General features: G+C 23.5%; 1 protein-coding gene across 1 annotated transcript in view; it reads right to left on the reverse strand.

The window, feature by feature from the left end:
• The window catches only part of LOC114132032 (uncharacterized), a 133,667-nt gene that overhangs the window by 78,337 nt on the left and 32,822 nt on the right, over positions 1-22,508 (reverse strand). Inside the window, exons 2-3 of the mRNA XM_050207855.1 lie at positions 16,419-16,574; positions 11,094-11,211 (exon numbers count right to left, since the gene is read on the reverse strand). Coding sequence (XP_050063812.1) covers positions 11,094-11,211; positions 16,419-16,574 — 274 coding nt within the window. The remainder of the gene's footprint in view (positions 1-11,093; positions 11,212-16,418; positions 16,575-22,508) is intronic.

Raw genomic sequence — 22,508 nt, forward strand, 5'->3', positions numbered from 1 at the left:
TTTTATGTATACCAAACTGATTATTTAAAAATTGCGAATTGACTGTGCTACACACGGTTTGTTTACATCACCCATGATATCTATAGTAATATAAACTAACCTATACTTATGTAATCGCAGCACTGTCTAAAAGAGTGTGTGGGAAAAATAGTTTAAAATTAATCTGAGTATTTTTATTAATAATTAATATCCGAGGTAATAAAAATAATTTCGATTCGTATAAAAAAGAAAATATATATTTGTGTAACTGAAATTTTTAGGTTTCTATAAGAACGCATTAAGAGAAACCGTATATTTTAAATTTTCAAAACCTAGCTATAAAAACGTAAAACTTTATACATTTTTAACAACAAAATAATATTTGAATTATGTCAACATTTCAAATAATTAAAAACAAAAAAAACCTATGTATTTTTAATATTTTAAAAATGCTATAAGAACAACTTATCTGAGATCGTGTATAAATTTCCAAGCTTTTTGACCAATCCTATTTTTTTTTATCAATACCTACTAAAAAAACCGATTTAAAATCTTAATAAATAGTTTAAATTTAATTTAACTTATTAGTCAATACAGTAGTTAACATATTTGTTGTATAAATAGCGTAAAATTAATATAAATATTTAAAAAAAAAAAGTTACTGTATAGGTATTTCAAATAATATTTTAATATAGGAAATTAAAAAAGTTTCAATTTTCTATAAATAGTATTTTTTTTTATTTTTATTTGAAACAAATAAGCAACATTGTTATAATTCGTTTAAATAGGTATTCAATTTTCGTAAATATTATAAAATTAATTATTCTATGTAACTATTACATTTTTTTTTTTTTTGGATAGATACATAATAATACTTTCCATCTAAAAATGTATAAACTTATATTGATTAGAAAAATAGTGATAAAATATATTATTATTATTATTATTATTTTATAAATATTTGAACATAATATATATATATACTTGGTCACTTATTATTATTTATTAAAATAATATTTTTTTATTGATTTTTCTTTCGCTAAATTAAATTATTCCGTTCATAAACAAGTAGTTTAATGGGTTATTTAATAACTACCTAACATCGTTATTTTATTTTTAACTAGAGTTAAAGCTTCATACAACAATATTGAATATTGATTTTATTAATATAATACATATTTACCTAACCATTCAGGTCGAATGATTATTCATATATTACAGTACAAATAAATAACTACACTTCTTTTTTTTGTGGTTAACTTTATATTTAGACTTTATAGTACAATATTGTACCTACTTAAAATAAAATAAAAAAAATAAAATAAATTAGTTGTATAAAATAAATAATGAATTATTGTAAAAATTATTTATTTAAAAATAAAAAGTATAAATTAAAAGTAGGTAATTTCCAATTTTTATTTTGATAGACATAAAAATACAATAAAATATAAGGAAACGATTTAACTAACTATTACACCAAAAATTCAGTATTATCTGATATTCATAAACTAAAGTACGTTTCGATTATAGGTTTAAAAAAATACATTATATCCACATTCCGCATACAATATTTGAATAAATTAAAACACAACACTATGAGAAATAAAAAAAATATATACAACCCTTGCATCAATGTAAAACATCAATAAAACAGAAATAATAATAAACTAACTGAGAATCGGCCATATCTGTCTTACACATTTACATCTCATGCAAAATCAACCATCAAGAGAATGCATTTTGAATAGGAAGTACTTTCGGTGTAACAAATATTGAGTGATCACTGATCATAAGTTACAGATTCAACGAAGAAGAATGGAAAGAGCTTACCGGGATCCAAGGAACTTCTATGAAGTAATCAGCTTCTAATCTATTTAAACTAGAGAAATATATTTAATACAAAGAGTTATAATATTATGTTATTTGTTCTTCAACAAAATTGTAAGTACAGATTATTCAAAACTCAAAATCTATTCATTATTTATTATCCTTTATATAATCATCTAATATAACATAAGATGGCTAGGTTGTCAAAGCTTAGATTAGCCAAAGTATAATTATCACAAATCTATAGTGGGGAATTCATTGTGCAACTCTGAAATCTAGTTATACATTTTTACTTATATTTTAAATTTTGAGCAAATTCAATAGTGGATTAGTTAATAATGATGTATTCCTTTATTTTATAAAAAAATATTTTCGGTTTTATTTCAGAGGTCAATATTTGACTTTTTTTTTTTTTAATATTATTCCGTCATGTATGTAAAATTATTACTGAATATAAATAAATTTAGAACTATAACAATCCGAATTTTTATTCATAGGTAATAACTAATAACAATTTTACAAATTTAATTTAAAACAAACATTTATAACTGCTATTAAAATATATATAGAAAGAATTATATTTTATAAAAACAACATAATTAGGAATATTAAATAATGATAATATAATATTAAGTTAATCCCTAATTTTAAATGTTATAATTCATATAGGTATGCAACAACAATAAAACTTTTTTCCTTTTCAAATAATTAAAATAACATTTTTTATAAATTTTATACTTTTTAAACCTGTAGTTACTTACAGAAAAATGACTTGTGGTTAAATTATGTTTAAAATTGTAACTTTTTGATGAATAACAGATTTAATGAAGATTCATTTAAATGTTTAATTCATTTTTTGTATTAAGGTATTCTTTTAAGTTGTATATGTTTACTTTACAAAAGTAAAAGGGTATTCCATTGGAAATTTTCTTGTTAATGACATCGTTCCATTTGTGATTTTTGATTTTTTTCATCTGCGTGATAACTTTTTGCTTGATTTATATTTTAGAAAAGTTTTGCATAATAAAATATTCCCAAAATATCGTAATCGAACATATAAATCCGAAATGAAAATTTTTTTAAGAAGGATAATATAATTAATAGAAATGTCAAATCAAAGAAAACATTATTGTAACGAATCTTCAGAGTTTAACGGCTAACGGTTTAAGAATTGAATACCCTCCTAAGTCGTATCAAAGCTACACTAAACTCTCGTCCATTAGGTGCCTTAAGTTCGGAACTATCTGATTTTGAGACCCTCACCTCAAGTCATAATTATATTTATATAACACACATACTGCCAATGTTGAGTCCAATTTAGGTAATGTAATTATATCTCACTTTCAGCGTTGGAGACTAATCAAGGACCTCTATATCTATTTTTAGAAACGAAGGTAAATTAATACTTGCATACTGTAGAAATTAAATAAGCCACAACGAAAATTTAAAAATTAACAAGTTGGTCCTAATACAATAGCTGAGAACGCCAATATTATGGAAATTCGGATGGATTATCAAGTTGTAACCTAACCAAAATGGGGTTGCACAATTCACCACTGTCCAAACTACAACCGCAATAATAAAGAGACCAGTCGTGAATCTACGTACACTTCCAGTCTATCAAATGCAAGATGTTTACGCCCTTTTTCAGATATTTTCATAATATATATAATATATTATATATGTGTACCTGTATAGACGTTTCAGTGTATACCCGTTGTTATCTGATTGTTATTACTCCGGTCTTTTAACTACGACAAAATTACCATTATATATGATTATCCAATATGCATTTCTCGGCGATCGCAAATGTGTGGTTTTGTTTTATCGAACACATAACCACCAAAGAAAATCGCCGATAACGCGTATAAAGTGCGTAGGTATAAAGGCCGAGTGGCCGACCACCCAACATTTAGTCTTTTATCTAAGCTATAGTAAGACCCAATCGGGCAGACTTGTGCAGCTCAGATAGAAAAGCTTTCCATCCGTTTGTAACGACCAAACGCAAGTTGTGCACGAACCGGACAATGCGTATATACATAACGGTTTGTCTATTTTATGGTCAATAACATCAAACTATTTTATACGTTTTAGATTTCTGATTTGATTTTCAATGTAAAATTATAAAAGTTGTTTTTAAGTTTAGTTTATTATAAAATACATAATTTTTATGAGAAAATTTATTTTTTAGATAAGAAAATTTTTAATTTAGTGATAGCTACGTTTTCAGTAATTATTTCAGTCACTTGAATAACATACGACGGTGACTGGTGGCTCAGGCGGTGTTTTTAGATCACGTGTCTGTATGTTAGCCGACCAGTACCACAGACATTGATTTATGTACTGAAAAATAACATCCCAAAGAGCGTTCAAGTCCAGTATTTTCTCAAAATCATTTTAGCTATTTTGTTGTGATTTAAAAAATATTTTTAGTAAGTACTCTGAACATTCTTGATAGACTACGTATTTTCTATACATGACAATGCAGTTTTAAAAATATTTGGACTAGATTCAAATTATTTCTTATTTTTATCATGAGCCTTCGTATAATTTAATGATACGTTAATATTGACTTAAAACTAATAACATATATTCAATGTTTTCGGCAAAAAAGTTTGTTCGGCCTATTTAATTAGGTAAATACTAATAGTTATATAAAAATAATATAATGACAGCATCCAAATAGATACTTTTCTACTTGTTTATCCTTAGTTTAAAAATGTTTTATTTGTTAAATATGGATATTTTTTGTTTATTTAACAAAAATTAAGTTTAAATTTAACACACCTATTAAATAGCGATCTCTCAATGTTGAGAAACACCCAAAACTCACTTTTATAACAGATGGAGTTTTTCTTGGTTTTTATTTTAAATATTGAATTTAAAAATTTTGAAGTAAGTTCATTTCAGACATTACTGCTGAATCTGCCATTCACATAACCATCGATTTTAAAGCAGTTTAAAACTATGTCATAAATGTTAACTTTTTTCCACTGTTATTAAAATCTTCTCAATTTTATTAATTTTATTTCCACAATTTTAATTAAAAAATATATATTTTATAAAGCTTTATAATATAATATAATATTATATTATATCAGATTAACAAATTTAAAAAAATAATTGGTTTCCTCGAGAATCATTAATTAAGATTTATTTAAAATATATATTAATTAGCTTATTGAGCATATTAAGTATAATACAATTATTGTGTGATAAATAATACTATTGCTATGCAAATTTTAATTTTCTTTAAACTTTAAAAAGCAATAAAATATCCATTATGCTTTTACGGTCAATACAAACTGCGATTGAAATAATTAACAATATTGAATTCTAAATATGTATTAATTTATTTTATTTTATTAAAACAAATGGAAAAATTAGTTAACATACAAAATAATTAACATATAAAATAATACAACAGCAAACATTACAATTACATTTTGTAAGATAATATATTATTATTAATAATTAATGGTAAAATAATGTTAATCACGGAACAACAATATCATTATTTATATGGGAATTAATAAATTAGGTAGGTAGGTATTGTAGAGTGGATTTTATGAAAACCATGAAATTATTACAATATAATGGGTTAATGATTATTACCTCATAGTTGTAACATTTATTAAACATTTAATAATTATTTATTACTTAGGTATTAGTTATAAAATTCTGTACATAATTAAATAAAAAACTTCAATACTTCAAACAAATATCTGTTGAAATAAGACATATAGTATAGAAAGTGATGAGTTTCCTATAAAGATTTTTGTATCCAATGAACTTATATAATACACATTATACAATTTGATTAAAATATAAATTTAAATAAATAGGTTTTTAATTCGTGAAGAAAAATTCTTTTTTATATTACTGAAATGGATAATTCTAAAATATTGTAGGTTTTGTAATTTTGTTGATAATTAAAGGTATACAGTTAAACCTTTTTATAAAGGATACTAAGAAGGAACTTAAACGTGTCCTCTATTAAGACATATCAAGTAAAAAAAAAAGAATTAAATTGATGGAAAATATAACGATTTATTTAACAATTTTCCATAATTTTTTTTTATATTTTTATAATATATAATAATATATATTTATACATGTTTACAATATTATATTGTATGGCAAGAGATGAATGGGAAATGAGCTATCTCAATCAAGGGTACCATATTATGTGACAAGACCTATAAATGAGAGCTTCATTTACACCAACTTCCCAAGACTGAAATTAACAAGTTCATACTATTTATTTATGGCACACCTTTACTACCTTCAAAACTGCCCCTATAAATATTGCGGTAATCCATAAGTAATTACTGTTATAACTGTTCTTGTGTTTCTCCTTAAATAACTGTTCTGATGTTTCTCAGCGTCTAGATTTATCAAACTGTTTCATAGAATAAAATAAGAGTAACCAGCTTATCAGCTAATATTTGATATATTAAACAAATTTTGTAATAGGTGCTTTCATTTATATTAATTTGATTTGGACAGTAATTTTTCAAACTGATTATAGCTGAGCCAACTTAACACTTAAGATTTTTTAAAAATTGAAAATTATTCAATAAAAATACTACTTATAGTAGCGTAAAAAAAAAACAAATTTTTTTTTACATTATTTATTGATAATGCTTATTAATTGTCCACTAGTTAACACCCGTACTAGATTTAAAATTGGAAAAAAAAATTAATTATTTTTGAGAAATGAAAAAATTACGCAAAAGCGTTAAGTAGTAAATTCATATATGTACAATTTTTTACATTTTCTATGAAAAATATAATCAATTCAAACGTGATTTCTTTGTATGAAAATAATATTATTACAAAACATCTAGATGGAAGTATAAAGGTTTTAGTATTCTCGAGTGTGTTTCAAAAGTGGTTTTTATGTGAAAGCTATAAAATATTTAAGGGTCAATAGTTAAAGGATAGGTATAAATAAAAGAAAAAAGTTAAAAAATCTTTGCAGAGGATATAAAATAAAACAAAAAACTAACGTTCTATATTGCTCATCGACTCTTTTTCGTTTGGCCAAGACGTGTATAATGTATTTTACATTGTTAATAAAAGTTTTCAGAGAAGTTAACACAGCTTTTAGTGAACTTAATACGCGGATTGGAGATCTCAATCAAATGTAAAAACGAATGTACGGTACATTAGATTAGACGTGTGTTTTGCGCTCACGTAAAATATATAATAATGAACGTCTAATAACAAGAATATGTAATAATTTCCTATATAATATTATGCATGTAATTATTATTTATATGATGTTTACTGTTTATTCATATTTTAGTTATGCGTTACACATCAACGTTGCAACTTTTCTGACCTACTCCACGGTTTGTTAAAATACACGTTGGTATGTAATAATTCAATACGCATTATACATCCCCTACGTATTATAATCCGCAACCTATTATTCCGCGCAACATAATATGATATAGAAAAAGGTTTAACTTTATCTCTTCCGATCTCATTCGTTTACATAACAATAAGCAATATACTTTTGCCGGAGGTTGTCAAAGAAAAATGATGTGAAAAACATATTTGTTGAAAGTTTAAAACTGTGTGAAATTCAAAGTCTATACATCGATTTTACTCCCAATATGCATCACAACGTACTATTTTATTAGTTATATTGTGGAATGTACCTATTAATTTACGTTATTGACTAATTGACTTTTGATTAAATAATCGGTAATCAATAATGATTATAATAAGTTTATTTTTCTGTGACGTAATTTTATTTTCTGGATATGATAAAAAATATTCTTCACTTCCGATTTTCCTCAACACCGTTCAGGGGTAAATCTATGACATCAAATCAGACTAGCGTAAAATAAATCTATTGTTTTCGACGTTCATTCGAATATTGCCTATTCAATTTAAATAAATAATTATTACGCCATTTTGTGAACAGCAAATTACTGTCTTTTGTTTTTACTATACAGTTCTAGGTATTATAACATACGAATTAAAACTCATTGTTCGGAAACGAAAATCGTGATTCTTTTTTTATCATACAATTTTTTTTTTTCTGTTAATAAGGTGTTATTATTTCATATCAAAATGTTCGCAGTATCAACCCTGAAACAATATTTCAACAAATACCACAAATATGTATTCACATTTTATATATTATTGTGAATTACTATTTCCTCTTCATAAACGACATTTTAAAAGCCCCCCCCCCCCTAATAATTTTCAATAACATTTATTTGACGATACATATGATTCTATTAGCGGGAACAAAAAAACTATAGGCGTATAAAATTCAAATATCTAGTCTAAATAACAAATCGTCTCAGATCATCATTCCCTTTAAAATGACATTATTTAGACTTACGCCGTTCGTTTCGGTATTAGTAAGAGACGAATACGACACGTAATTTTATAGTAATACTGCTTAGATCTATTACACGTAATGGTGTGCCAGATAGCACATTTTTCAGTGTACGTCAATTTCTCGAGAGAGCTTATATAGTTTAAATCTGCGTATTCACGCATAAACTTCACTTATTTTGTTTTTAACACTGGATTTTTTTCAAATCTTCACTCTACCTACAAAAGTCAACGTTACGCAATGCCGCATAAGATTATCCCAACTGAGACACATTTTTTCGATATGGAAATTTCACTGTAAAGCTACCGCCTACGTTTTAACGTACTGTATTAAAATACAATATCATTGAGAATCGATTCCAGCACATTTATCCGATTTCAAAACTATTTCACAAAATTTACTAATTCTTAAATCATTTTTTTTTTTATTTAATAATTCATATAACACCCTTTACTATGCCTTATACTTTTATTCCAGCGATACAAGTCTGAATTTTATTTCTTAGTATAATATAGGTCCGTTTATTGATCGATCTGCCACCAATAATTGTATATTAGTTAATAATCGTTTCTACACGACCGAATCACTTAATCATGCATTTCGTTTCAAGTTTTGAGTAGCTTACCAATTCCACTTATATATTATAATGATCTGTTTTTTTAAACCCAAATTATTTACAAGTTTAACCGTTACAAAATTATTTATTGAAGCAGAATCTAACAATACACGGATTGTTAAGCATTTTTACCACTGATTCATCTTTCAATGAGGAAAAGTCAACAACATTTTTTACACGAGTTTGTATTAAAACTTTCTTATTGTTATATAGCATGTAAATAAACTGGACTAGGACGCATCATATAGTTTATTGCTGTTATTGTTACTCGGAGTTTAATACTGTTCATCAGTAATGACTTAAAATAAAAAACTTTTGTTTAACAGTTAAATTTTTATTTGTATATTGTATCCAATATATATTTCTAATGAAGAATTACAACCATTCTTCATACTGTCCGGATAATGTTGGAATATTATCAAGTTGTATTAGTTTTATCATTGGTTATAGTCTGTAGTTGCACAATTTCAACGAAATTTTTATGTTTATTACTACCCACACGCTTCGTAATATTATATTATTTTAACAAATACAAAATTTTTATCGATTTTACCAATTCTAACACTATTTTGAAATAATATTATTCTTCAAATATATACTTTATTCGGGAAGTGTTCAGTTTCGTTTTATCCGCGCTCGATGATTCTTTAATTGCTACCTGCACTTGTTGAAATTCATCCAATTGTATTCTATCTTCTTTCTTTTAATTTTAATCTGTACGACATTCCATGTATCGTAATGTATATACGTCAAAAAACGTGACATCTACTTTTAACTGATCACACTTTAAAATCGATGTCATTTGGCTCATATATTTTACGACAAAGGTGAAACTTTTTCGCGTTTGATCTCTTTAATAATTTATATCGGTATGCTTTGGCTTTACGAATTTGGCCACATCTTGAGTTCATCTTCAAAAATGTGATACTGATTTACGAATAGTGTTTTTTAAATAAATAAAATAAAATTACCTAATTTTATACGATTTTATTTTGTAAAATATTACTTATTGTTTTTTTTAAAGACATGCGATTCTCAATTTTTATTAAAATTAAATTTCTTAAATAACATTATATATATTCAATATAAATATATTATAATACTTTTTAACACTATACTTATCATTATTTTATATTGTTTAGCTATATTACAATAAAAATTTAAACCTAAAGATAATGACTGAATTATTAAATTCTCGTTTCTCGAAGAGTATTATTACTTTCAATTAGTTAAACGTTAATCCATGCATGTATATACGCTTACTGTTTTTAATTCGACATAAAACTTCACTTAATACTGAAATTATCTATGCCAGCATGCGAAAACTTTAAAATTCATTTTTAAATTTCTGTAGATTTACGCACAGTGATTTTTTAATGTAAATTAAAATTGAACGATAAATAATTTAATAAATCTATTCTATTATAAATCATTAATTAATGAACACGAAAAATAAATTACAAAATATGAAGTTGGATCGACATAATAGGTAAATAGGTACCAACAACCTACAATAAAATAGACACACTTTCATGTAACCAAAATTATTCTATTTATATACTATTTAAATTATCTCAACAAAGAAACACCATAAAAATATAAATGTTTTAAAACTTTTATTAAATACAATAAAATATTTTATTTATTTAAGTTGAAATTCCACACATTAACGTCTATTAATACGTACTATCAATAAAATCAATATATACTTAATATTTTTATTTATTTTATGGATTTTAATTGATTTATTTTGTTTTTGTTTTTAGAAGTGTAAGTAATTTTTACATTTTTTTACATATTAATTAAAACTATATTATATTCCATTTGAAGTTTAAAATTGTATAAATTACGAACAATTTCTGTGTATTATATTTTATTAGCTTTATATTTAACAGAACTTAGCAATCCGTAATTATAATTTAATAATTCATAACATACTATAGTCTTGACACCAATTAAATCGTGATAGTTTATAACTGTATAAATTTTGTGATATTTGTATATGAAAATAATGTAAATGTATATTTAAAAATAAATAGTTTTATAACAAGTCATGTAAAAAATTATTATTTTAAAATTAAAAATAAATAAATAAATCATATAGGTAACATATAATATATTATATAACTATGTGACTAAAATTTATAGCTAACTAAGAAATGTCTTCTATACCCATTATTTCTGCATGTATATTAATATTACGAGTATATTTAATCAAAATATCAGACTGTGGTACTTATAAATACGTTATTAGAGGAAAATATAGATCATAAAAATGTTTATAACACCTACTGTCATAATCATACATACCTGCAGCGAGTACGGTACTGAGTCCGGTCGGTATGCCCAGCCCGAGGTTGCCAAATGAACCTTTCTCTTCTATGCAAGCCACGCTGCCCATGACGACTGCAAGTATGCCGCAAACGATCTGTGGGCAAAGCATAAAGACGACCGATAATGATAATTATTATTAATATGTTACATTTAACTAGTTACGAAATATAACAAGATTATCATCGTTATAAGATACTTTTGTTGAACTTCTCAATAGATGTAAAAGCGTTCATTCGATACATTAAATTGACTGAAATCGACAACTAAAAGAAGTCAATATGAGCTAGTGTTCAAATATTTGCAACTAGTAGTGTGAGGGTTTCATTTGTACATATTTATTCAACAAGAAAATAGAAAGAGAAAAAACGTTTTCTGAAAAGCAATAAATCCATTGGATTTGGATGCAGAGGTCCGAAAATGGTCGGATTTCGGACTGACTATATTGATTACAAATGATTTCGCCGCCCCATGCGTTCAATAAAATGAATAAATAAAAAGTCACAATTATTTTGGTATGTATTGTTCTTTAATCGTATGAAAAAAACCTTTTGAATGTGCAACAAATAAAATAATTAAATTAATTTTATCAATGCCCCTGTAAATTACTACCTACATGATGTACGACATTCTCCAAAAATACTTTTTTTATAATTAATTATCTATAATATTATATTATATTGATGTAGTAAACAATACATATTTAATTTAAATGATTGGCCAATATTCTAAGCGGAGCGATTAAATGTTTGATTTTACAAAAATGTGTTTTTTGTTTGTTTGAATATGATTTTCCGCTTAAAGGGTTGTTTTAGATAGAAACGTGGATCTTGTTTGTACTTTTAAGCATAATTATTGTTGTTGTTTTTTATAACTCATAGGCCATAGTTAAAATATATGTAATTCTTTATTTTCCTAGTTATAGAATGTACTATGTAGCTTGGTACTAAAAATAGTTTTATTTTTTTAAATGTATTTTTTATTAACATTTAACAATATTTATTTGGTATTCCAATATTCTTCAATTTTTATAATTCGTAATTCTTTAATTTCATGAATTGAATATTATTTACACAATTTAATAAATATATTCACTCTCAGCATTGAATTTTAATGGCCTGAAAGAATAATAAATGTTTTTTAAGCGATAAATCATCTAAAATAATATAATTTTGGTAAAATATGATTTATAATAAAACAACTGTTATCAAATAAAGAATAAGTATAATATAATATAATATGTAACACACAATTATTAATATTAATGATAGGTACTTTGTTGCAATTACATGAGAAAACATATTAACAAAATTAAAAAAAAAAATTATTATTAATATATCATGTAGGTATTCTAGGATTTGAAGAATTCCATAGTACAACCCTATTTTCAAATAAATACTCAGTTTTTTGTTAATGAAGTAGTATTTAACGATGAAATTTGTTTTCTCATTTAATAATAATAAACCACCTAGAAGAATGATTTCAATATTTCAGTTTACTTAATCACTTATCTAAACAGTTTAAACTAAAATGATTACTCGATCAATGGAATTCAAACACGTTCCATAACTAAAAGTAGCACAGAATGTATTTCCAAAGTTCAAAACAAGTTTCTAAGTAGTAATATGAACGTGATTAAACTGTTATGCCCAAATTCATGAATCGAAAACAATTACGGAAAATCCACTTACATAATGTTCGTATAACGTAGAAACATATTACACAACAACTTATGAATAAGTCATATAATTTACAACAAACACATACTTGTCTGGATACTACTCTAATTATTAATAAGTAAAATTATTAATAATATCTATATAATATGTTTAATTTTAAAATAATATTAAAACACAGCGATTTTCTCACATGGTAAATCGTTAAAAGTCATATTATATTGTTTTAGATAAAACAATATGTAAATATGAAAGTTTAGTTTTAATGAATTGTTTTCGAAAGATTTATCGTTGCTTAATGCTTACAGATGTTTAATAATAATGGTGGTTGATACAATAGACATAGTAACTAATTATTACATCTATAAGTATGGTTAGTATCACTGTATAACTAAGATGAGTGAATCAACAGAGAACATAATTCTATATTCTAACAAATGTTATAATTGTTAAACCACTAAATTACCATTATTAAACCATTTCATTCGTATAAATAAATAACATCAATTCACAATTTTATTCACTCGATTGACATTCAATGTAAATAAGTAATTAATATATCGTACATTTTATTTTTCATGTATATAGTTTTAATGTTAAGTGGATCAAAGTCATATTAGTTTTTAATAAATATAAATTGTTTTAATAACGTTAAATGGCAATTTTAATTTGGAATAGCATTGGAAAATGATTCCGTAAGAATCCAGTTTTTTCGTTCTTTTGGAAAACTTTCAAAAAGTCATTGTAATTTGGACGCATTTGAATTTCTAAAGACATCTACAATTCACATTTCTATTAAACAATATGCTACATAAAACTTTAAGAACAATTGTATTACTTTGAAAATCGTTTGTTCTTAGATAAACAAATATCATTTAAAACCAATAGATTGGAAATATTCTTCTCTTAATGTTTAACACAATTACAGAATAATAAAAAAAAACTATCAAAATAGCTTAAAAATAATCTATCTTAGATTGCTACAACGATCGCATTCAAATTTAATATGGAAATTTGTGTTTACATACTAGCTCAAGTGATTTACCTGATAGTACACTGTAAAATCTGTACCAATGTTGACATATAAAAGTAAATTCGATTTATTATTATTATGAAAAATATATTTCATTTTATTAAATTGTTTTGGTTGAAATTTATTTTTTTGAAAGATTGGTGTTTGAGTAAATAAATATATATATTCAAATTATTAAATATTCGTTGCAGATTTTATAAAAACATAGTATTCATAAGTCATTACTAATAAATTATTGATTTATGACTTATAAATACATTCAAGAATATTAGTTTTTTAGACTGAATATTTTTGAACATACACATACATAAACGATTATCAACAACAAAAGACATACTGTAGTAAGTACTTATATTTACATACATAATATTCATACCAAAAAAATTAAATCACGATTGGTATTGTTTATTCACCAATAATATATTGCTTTAATAAGCCTATTTACTTCTTTTCATATTTAATATGTACCAGTACTTAATTTACATTCCATAAAATTCAAATTTACAAAACAGCTTTCAATAATATCAGTGAATTGTGAATCAAACAGACACTCTTTTTTTATTATTTTTAAATTTATATAATATACCTACAAATAATTTTTCAAATTACAAAATATTTAAATAGATTAATTTAAAATGAATCTATTTCCCAATAAAAAATTGTAATTGTAAAATAAATTATTTTAGCTGTTCAGCATATTAATTTGTTTTAATTAACTATTTTTAGTAAACTAAGTAATTTATTCATTTCATTTTAGAGATTTTTTTCTAGAAACTTTTGGATAGAAAGAATTTTTAATTGATACAGCCAATTATCGTTCATATCTTTTAATGACAAACCCTATCCTGATAACTATATTCTGATAGGGTTTTAGATTTTGAGCGGAACGATGAATGTATTGTTTTTACAATGATATGTTTTTTTTTCTTTATACACGATAAATAATTAAAAAAATAATTTATTCTTCATTCCATTTTGAGAGTGGTTCTTATAAGCAAATATTTAAACAATAATTAGCGATGTTAATTACTTTGTTATATTTCAAAAATATAATTCATGGGGGACTTAATACTTACATACACTATTAATTTAACTATACGAGATTACATTTTCCAAAAACATAGATTAATTTATACCATAAATCTATTTACATTGTTTTACAGTAAAGTAATATTGACTCTAACATTAAAAACAATAATACAGTATGGTATAAATATATTATACTATTACGACAACTAAATATTAATATTAATAATATTTATAAATTATAATGTTTTCGTAAAAAAATTAAATCTGCCTACCGTACTATTATTAGTAAAATAAATTACTTTAATAGCAATTTATAAAATACAATGTCATAAAATATACTTAATGATAAAGAGTGACAAACTGTCTCTGCTCAGAATCGCTTTTCGTATATAACTATATTATATGATTGAATTCCAATTTAACAATCTACAACAGAGTGATACCCACTTACTCTCATTTTATTTTAATTATTGGATTTTGAAAAAATAATTTTTGTATTAAAATAAATGGCCAATAAAATTTACTATTATTTAAAAGGAAAAATAAAAATAAATGGTTTAAGAAGGTGGTACAACATATAAGTGAAAAATAATAAAGAAACGAAATTCAAACATATAACCAAAACAATAGAGAAGGTACCAATAATAACATTCACACAATAAAATCCAAACAGCTAACATTTTTCTTTGGTTAAATGAAAGTTTCATTAAATATTTGGACGACTTTATCAAATACAACCGAGATGAACATTTTTGTAACATTTCATTTTATTTTTTTCATTTATTTACACAAAAAAAAGACATTGACACAATAGTGGTTGACACTACGTAGCATTTCTTTATAAACATTATTATATACCTAATCATTAAATTATTATCATTATTACTATTATTTGTTGATATTGTTATTATTAATATTAAACGATCAAACATTTCTATAAATCTAATTATCTCCACAATAAAATCAATATATTTGAATGTTTTTTTTTTTTTTTATCATTACTTAGTTTTTAATAAAATGTATGTCATCAAATTTAAATTTTCTTTAAGATTTCTTATAAAAAAATTATTCAAGTATATAAATATGACGTGATCTCACGTAAATTCTTAAATCATTTAGGGTTATACGGTAATTTTGGAACACACGGTATAATAATTTTTCTCATACGAAAATAATGTGCCTAAGTATTCAAATTAATCCTAATCAATTTTGTTTTGTCTTCCAAGAATTTCTTCGCGTTAGAATTAAATTATCATTTAATAAGAACCTAATTTACAGTAAACATTTAATATTATTTTTTTGGTACAAAAAAATACCCAAAAACTACTAATATTTTAAATCTGAATTTGCTTTTGCGATAATTTAATTTCATTCCAGTGATTCAATTTCCAGATTTAAAACCCTTTTATATCGAATTACGAGCCATCATTCGTGATAATCTTCGACACACACGTCATCTGCGCGTATAAATTACATTCGTTTCCATATATGATCAATAAAAGGATTTTATATTAACCCCCGTATAAACATCCCTCTTTTATATGTGACCAAATCCTTGAATATTACCTGTAGGACACGTATTCGTAGTACTTGTGAAAAGGGATAGTAATCAATGTCGTTCTTTTCCGTGCTCGCCAATCTAGTCACGATCACCGGCACGTCATCTGCCGTTTTGGTCACCTGACTGATGAGCGACTCGTGTCGTCGATACATATTACCTGCCTAAAACAAAAATATTAAGTTATAACAACAATACATTGTATTAATGTGATATTTAAATAGATTTTTTTTATATTAAATAGGAATTCATGACATCAGCAGATAACTTTTTGAATTAATAATGCTATTATTAATATATGTTATATTACTTTTCAAAACATGAATAAAAATTATAATAAAATCTTTAATAAACTAGATAATATGTTAACATGCATGTATGCAGCATATACCATCTTATCTGATTTTGTTTCTATCGGGGCATTTTTTTTTTTTTCAAAAACAATTTGATATCTGCGTTTAAAATATTGTACGATTAAACTAAAATTTAATAATAGTTAATTATTATTACTTAGTTTCTAAGTGAAGTTATGAATGTATTGGTTATACAATGGTGTGTATTTTTATATATATTTATGTCTTAGACGCTTTTTATAATACCAAATAATAACTCAATCCTCAAATTTCAGCTTATTTTCTAGTAATAAAATTGAATTTAAATAAGTACTTAAAGAGATCAAAAGAATAATATTCCTAGTAGTTTTCAAAATAATAAATTTATCTAATTGTATAACTCAAGATTTGAAAACATGATACATTATTCTTCATAAGTTTCTTATCTGGAATAAAAATAAAAAGTTTAGTTATCCATAATTTTGTATGACTGATTAGAAGTTTAAATTTTTACGACATTGGACTCAAACTCAATTCTTGTTATTTTATTCTAATCACAAAAAAAAAAAATAATAATAAAACATTAGAATTTGAAAATGTTACTTATATTATTACATTTTACTATACGTATATAATGACATCGTCAAAATATACTCAAAATGAACAACACTATTAAATTATATAAGTATAATAATTATTACGACAGAACAAACTTCTCTCTTTTTTTTTAATTACATATAATTATATTTTTCCTATAAAAACAACAATTTGAGTTAAGATTAATCATATACACATATGGGTAATTTTTAAAAAATTCAAAAAATAATAAATACATAAAAAATTAATCTGTTATAAGAAATGTTTATTTCCTATGATTGAAATTCAAAATGTACAAAGCTGCTACTATTACAAGAACTAAGATTTATATGTAAATTCATTTCTTATTTCTTCTATACGTAATGATTAAATTAATTTACATTAACAAAGAATTTGTGTTTTGTGTTTACAATACCACTTGAATACAATTGTACCATTCAAAGTTCTCGTCATTTTCTAAGCTTCATTGTGCATCACATTTTAAAGCTATAATTGTTACAGCATTAAAAATATTTGATTTAACTGCGTGCGTTTGTTATTTACACGAAAGTATAAAGGTAATCTAACTCATACAATTATACCAATATAATCACTTTTAAAATGAATTACTATCGTTAATTAAATCGTATTATTTAACAGGGAACGAAATTCTATTATTATTTTTATATTATACGATCTAAAGTTTAAAATAATCTGTGTAAGTACTTACAACAAAATGTATATATATATTTATGTTATTGAAAATATTTAATATTATTATTTTTATTTCTCAACTTACGAATAGTAAATTATTGTACGCTATTACGCTAATAATAATTCAACACCAGAATATATAGGTAACTACTCATTTCCTGGTATCACACTATCGAATAGAAGATTTTGTTACTCAAAACCTATACTACAGTCTATAGGCACCTCTCTTGAGTAAATGGATATCTTAAGATGTTGAATTTGAATTCAATAATAAATAAACAGTTTGTTAGCCTTTATGTCGATGGATATTTCATAATTTATTTATATTACTAAAAATAATTATTTTTCTATTTGTCATTCAGTAAGTTGATGTCCACCATTAAATAAATTAATTGTACCAATAGCATCGCATATAGTATTATAATTATTATAATAGAAGAAATATTATATATTATTTATGATATATTAGTATGAAACGATTCATGATAACTTAAAATTAGTTAAAATATTTGGAACATTTCATTAGATTACGTCATACTATAATAAAATATATATACACATAATAATTGCAGAAAGTTTTGAATACCAAAAGTTAGTATATATATTTTTAAATTATAGCATAAAAATAATAGCAGTTGGAAAAAATCACTATAGATAAACAATTTTTAAAAAACCGTGTACATTTAAAAAAATTTTAACAGAGCTTTATATTCTTTATCAATTTTATTATATAAAAGATTCTTAAATTTTAAATTCTTATAAGTAGCTTAAAATTAGTATAAATATTTCAAAATGTTCATTATTTAATAACAATAAAATCATTATTTTAAATTTGAATATAATCAAATTAAATTAATATATTTTGATCATTTTAAAAAGTACTGGAACTATATACTTTTACTCTCCCCCTACAAAAATACCAACTAGATGCAACTTTCTTACAAAAACAATCTTCAAAGTTAAAGTTTAAAACATTTTTACTTTTTTAAAATGTAGTTACGAACAGATACATATTTTTTTTGTTTAAATTAACTAACTAACATATATTGTTGTATAAAATTATAATTAAGAAATTCATCGCTTCGTTTAAGATCTAAAATAATTATAATAATTATATGATTATCATTCATATATTTTATAGCTATGAGAGATGATAATTATTTTTCTACTTAACTTTACACACATATTTATTTTATATCCATGTTTACTTTCAAAATGGTTTAAAATGCATAAGCTTAATATTCCTTAAATTAAAAGCTACTACAAAATTAACATTTTCATTTTAACCAAAGTAATATACAATATATAAGTATCCATAAGTAGATATCTAAATTCTTAATAAGTACTGAAATTACAATTAACATAAATAAATAAATAATTTTGGCTACATATTTTTTTTAACAAATATATTTTTATTTGAAAGACTGTAATTTGTACAATATATATGTTAGCGGTAATATAATATGTAATACGTTATTTTATTAAATAACTAGTAATTCTATAAAATTCCTAAATATGCTCGTTAGTGTATAAATTACATGGTTTTACTAGTTAATAATAAAATACCAGTTGAGTTTTCGCTAATGTATGAAAGTTAGAGTCATCTTTAGGTAGATAATAGGGAATGCAGTACATAACATACAATGTTTGTTGCCTATGTCGTTTTATTATTAAAAATAATAAGATAGGTAGGTATATTAAAACAACTTAACGCAAGGTCACAATCTAGTTTATGTGCAAAAAAGTTTATTACGATCAGTGCCGTCTCAGATGAAGATATTTGTCTTCAAAAGGCATTTGAAACAAAATCACTAGCATATGTGATAATGTATGTGTATATGTTTAAAAAAGAGAGATACTTTGTAACTCTAAATGCCAGCCAAAAAATTATTGTACTAATAAACAAATTATTATTAGTAAAAATAATAACAATTTAATAATTTTAAATAAAAATTGTAACAATAATAATTTAATTATTCTAATAAATTGACATAAAAAAAAAAAAAATTAATATTTATATTTTATTTAATAATTTAGAACGTGTTCGACACAATATTAACATTTTTGGTTTTTGTTCATAATGTGTAATTTTTTAAACATTTTAGTAATTATAATAAACTGAAGTTGTACAAATCAGAATTGACTTTTTCAAAATGAATATTTATATTTTATATAAAAATAGTTTTAAATACAACCGTTATTGTTAGCTTATAAAATATCTAGTTACTATGTAGAATAACTAGTTGAAGTATGTATTTATGGATTCATTCAATACATTAACTCAAAAAACCCATAATTCTATAAAATAACAGAATTTCAAGCATTAACACTAACATATATAAATAAAAATAAAAACTAGTGGTGAATATTGATTTTATGAGAATTTTATAGGTATTAAATAGTAAACACTAAATAAAATAATCTTAAGTCTTAGTTAACTAATATACAAAACCAATATATATAACGAGAAAAATTAATTATGATGAGAGATATTAAAAAGTTACTATTTACAAAATTTAATTTTGTAGATAATTATAAATTTTAATGAAATAATTTTTCGTACTTTTATAAAATTATACGATAAAATATTCATACAAATGTATTAAAATTAAAAATAAGTGTTCAAAGTCATAAGGAATACATAAAATATTATAAATAAATTTTATATAATTAGATAATTTATACAAGGTACATCATATAAAAAGTTCCATAAAAATAAAAGTGTCATATGTATGATACTATTAAATTAATTAATTGTTATCATGATTTAAGTAAATACAGTCAACCATGTTCAATAAAAAAAATAAAAAAAAACAATAAGGTACATTTCATACGATGATTAAAACTAAAACTTTTATTTAATCTTCATTTTTTTTATTTTATTAAGTAAAAGTTTACAGTACAACCATTCGAGACATAAACTTAAACCTTCAAGAACAGTATCCTATACAATTAAAAAGTAAAACTTATCAAAGCTTAAAAAAATACATCTATGTATATTATATAATCATGATTCGTTTTACCTTGTAAATATACATCATTAAACACATTTTAAACACTTCGTGTATTTTAAACCACTTTGTTTGTAGTGGTTTATATAAAAACACAAAGTTTAATGGTAAAAAGAATATAAGGAAACACCTATATATAATTTATTATTGGTTAACTGAATTTTTGGCAATATTCTCACCTTATATTATTATAGTGAATTACTTATATATAGTAAAAGGTTCTTTCTGGATCATTAGTCCAATGGTAAATAAAAAAACAATATATGTAAATCCAGGATGAAATGTAGTTATAGTATAAACGATTCGGTTCGTTAGTATATGATTGCCTGTATATAGAGTTCAATAATGCGAAATGTATTGACAGAACTTTTTAGTTAAATTTAAGACACAAAATAAATAGGACGTTTATTTATTTTTACTTGAAAATTTAAGAATACCTTAAAATATATAGGTAATAGATTCTTGATATTACCTTAGTAATATATGTATATTATGTAAAAACTATTATTATAAAATATTTTTTAAGTTTTTCAAACAAAAAATCATGTATTTACTAATATTCTGTTAGAACTGAATCAAGTACACAACATTTGAAGGAAATTTAGCTATAATGTGACTGCATAAGGTTTTTCATCAATGAGACATATTATTCTTAGTGTTTTTTTAGGTTCTGAGCGAAACGAGAAATATATTTGTTTTAAAATAATATATTTTTTGTTCTTTATAACATTTTTAATCAAAAATTTATTTCGATTTTCAAAATTTAACATGGTTTCTATAATAAAAATGTCCTAGATAATACTCTGGGAGATAAAAAGTAGAAAATTAACAGTAATAATAAATTTGAAATAGTTAACAAACATCTATGTATTTTATAAGTAGGACCTTAACCTGTTTTTGTTAAATAATTATAATAACAATTCTTATATAATATTTAATACATAAATCAGACATTTTTTCCGTTATAAACGATATTATTATTGTTATAAATAATATACAACGGGAAAATTTTCACGCAACGTAATTTTATTTTGTAATTCGACAAGTATTAATTTAGAGACTTGCCATTCAATTAATAAATTACCAATAATAATATTAAACAATATAACATAAATCTTTCTAAAAAAAAATGTATTCATTCACCATTCTCCTTCGTTCAAAATCGTCATTCGTATCATTATTAAAATTTGACACATTTGTTAGAGTGCCCTACTCGGTGACGATGTTTACCAGAACCTACTTCAAAACACAAAGTTCTCTTATTTTTAATAATAATAGATTATATAAATTCATTAACCGGCGTGATGTATAGGCAATTTCGATACACCGCCGTATAGGTGGATCAGCTACAATTTTAATCATTCAAAATTATGTAATATAAATATTTTGTAAAGAAGAAAGTGAAATAGACACATGAACATATTAAAAAATATCAATTTTAACAATTAATAGTACCTTTATTTAT

Source organism: Aphis gossypii, chromosome 1 (genome assembly GCF_020184175.1).
Source record: "Aphis gossypii isolate Hap1 chromosome 1, ASM2018417v2, whole genome shotgun sequence".
Lineage (NCBI taxonomy): Eukaryota > Metazoa > Arthropoda > Insecta > Hemiptera > Aphididae > Aphis > Aphis gossypii.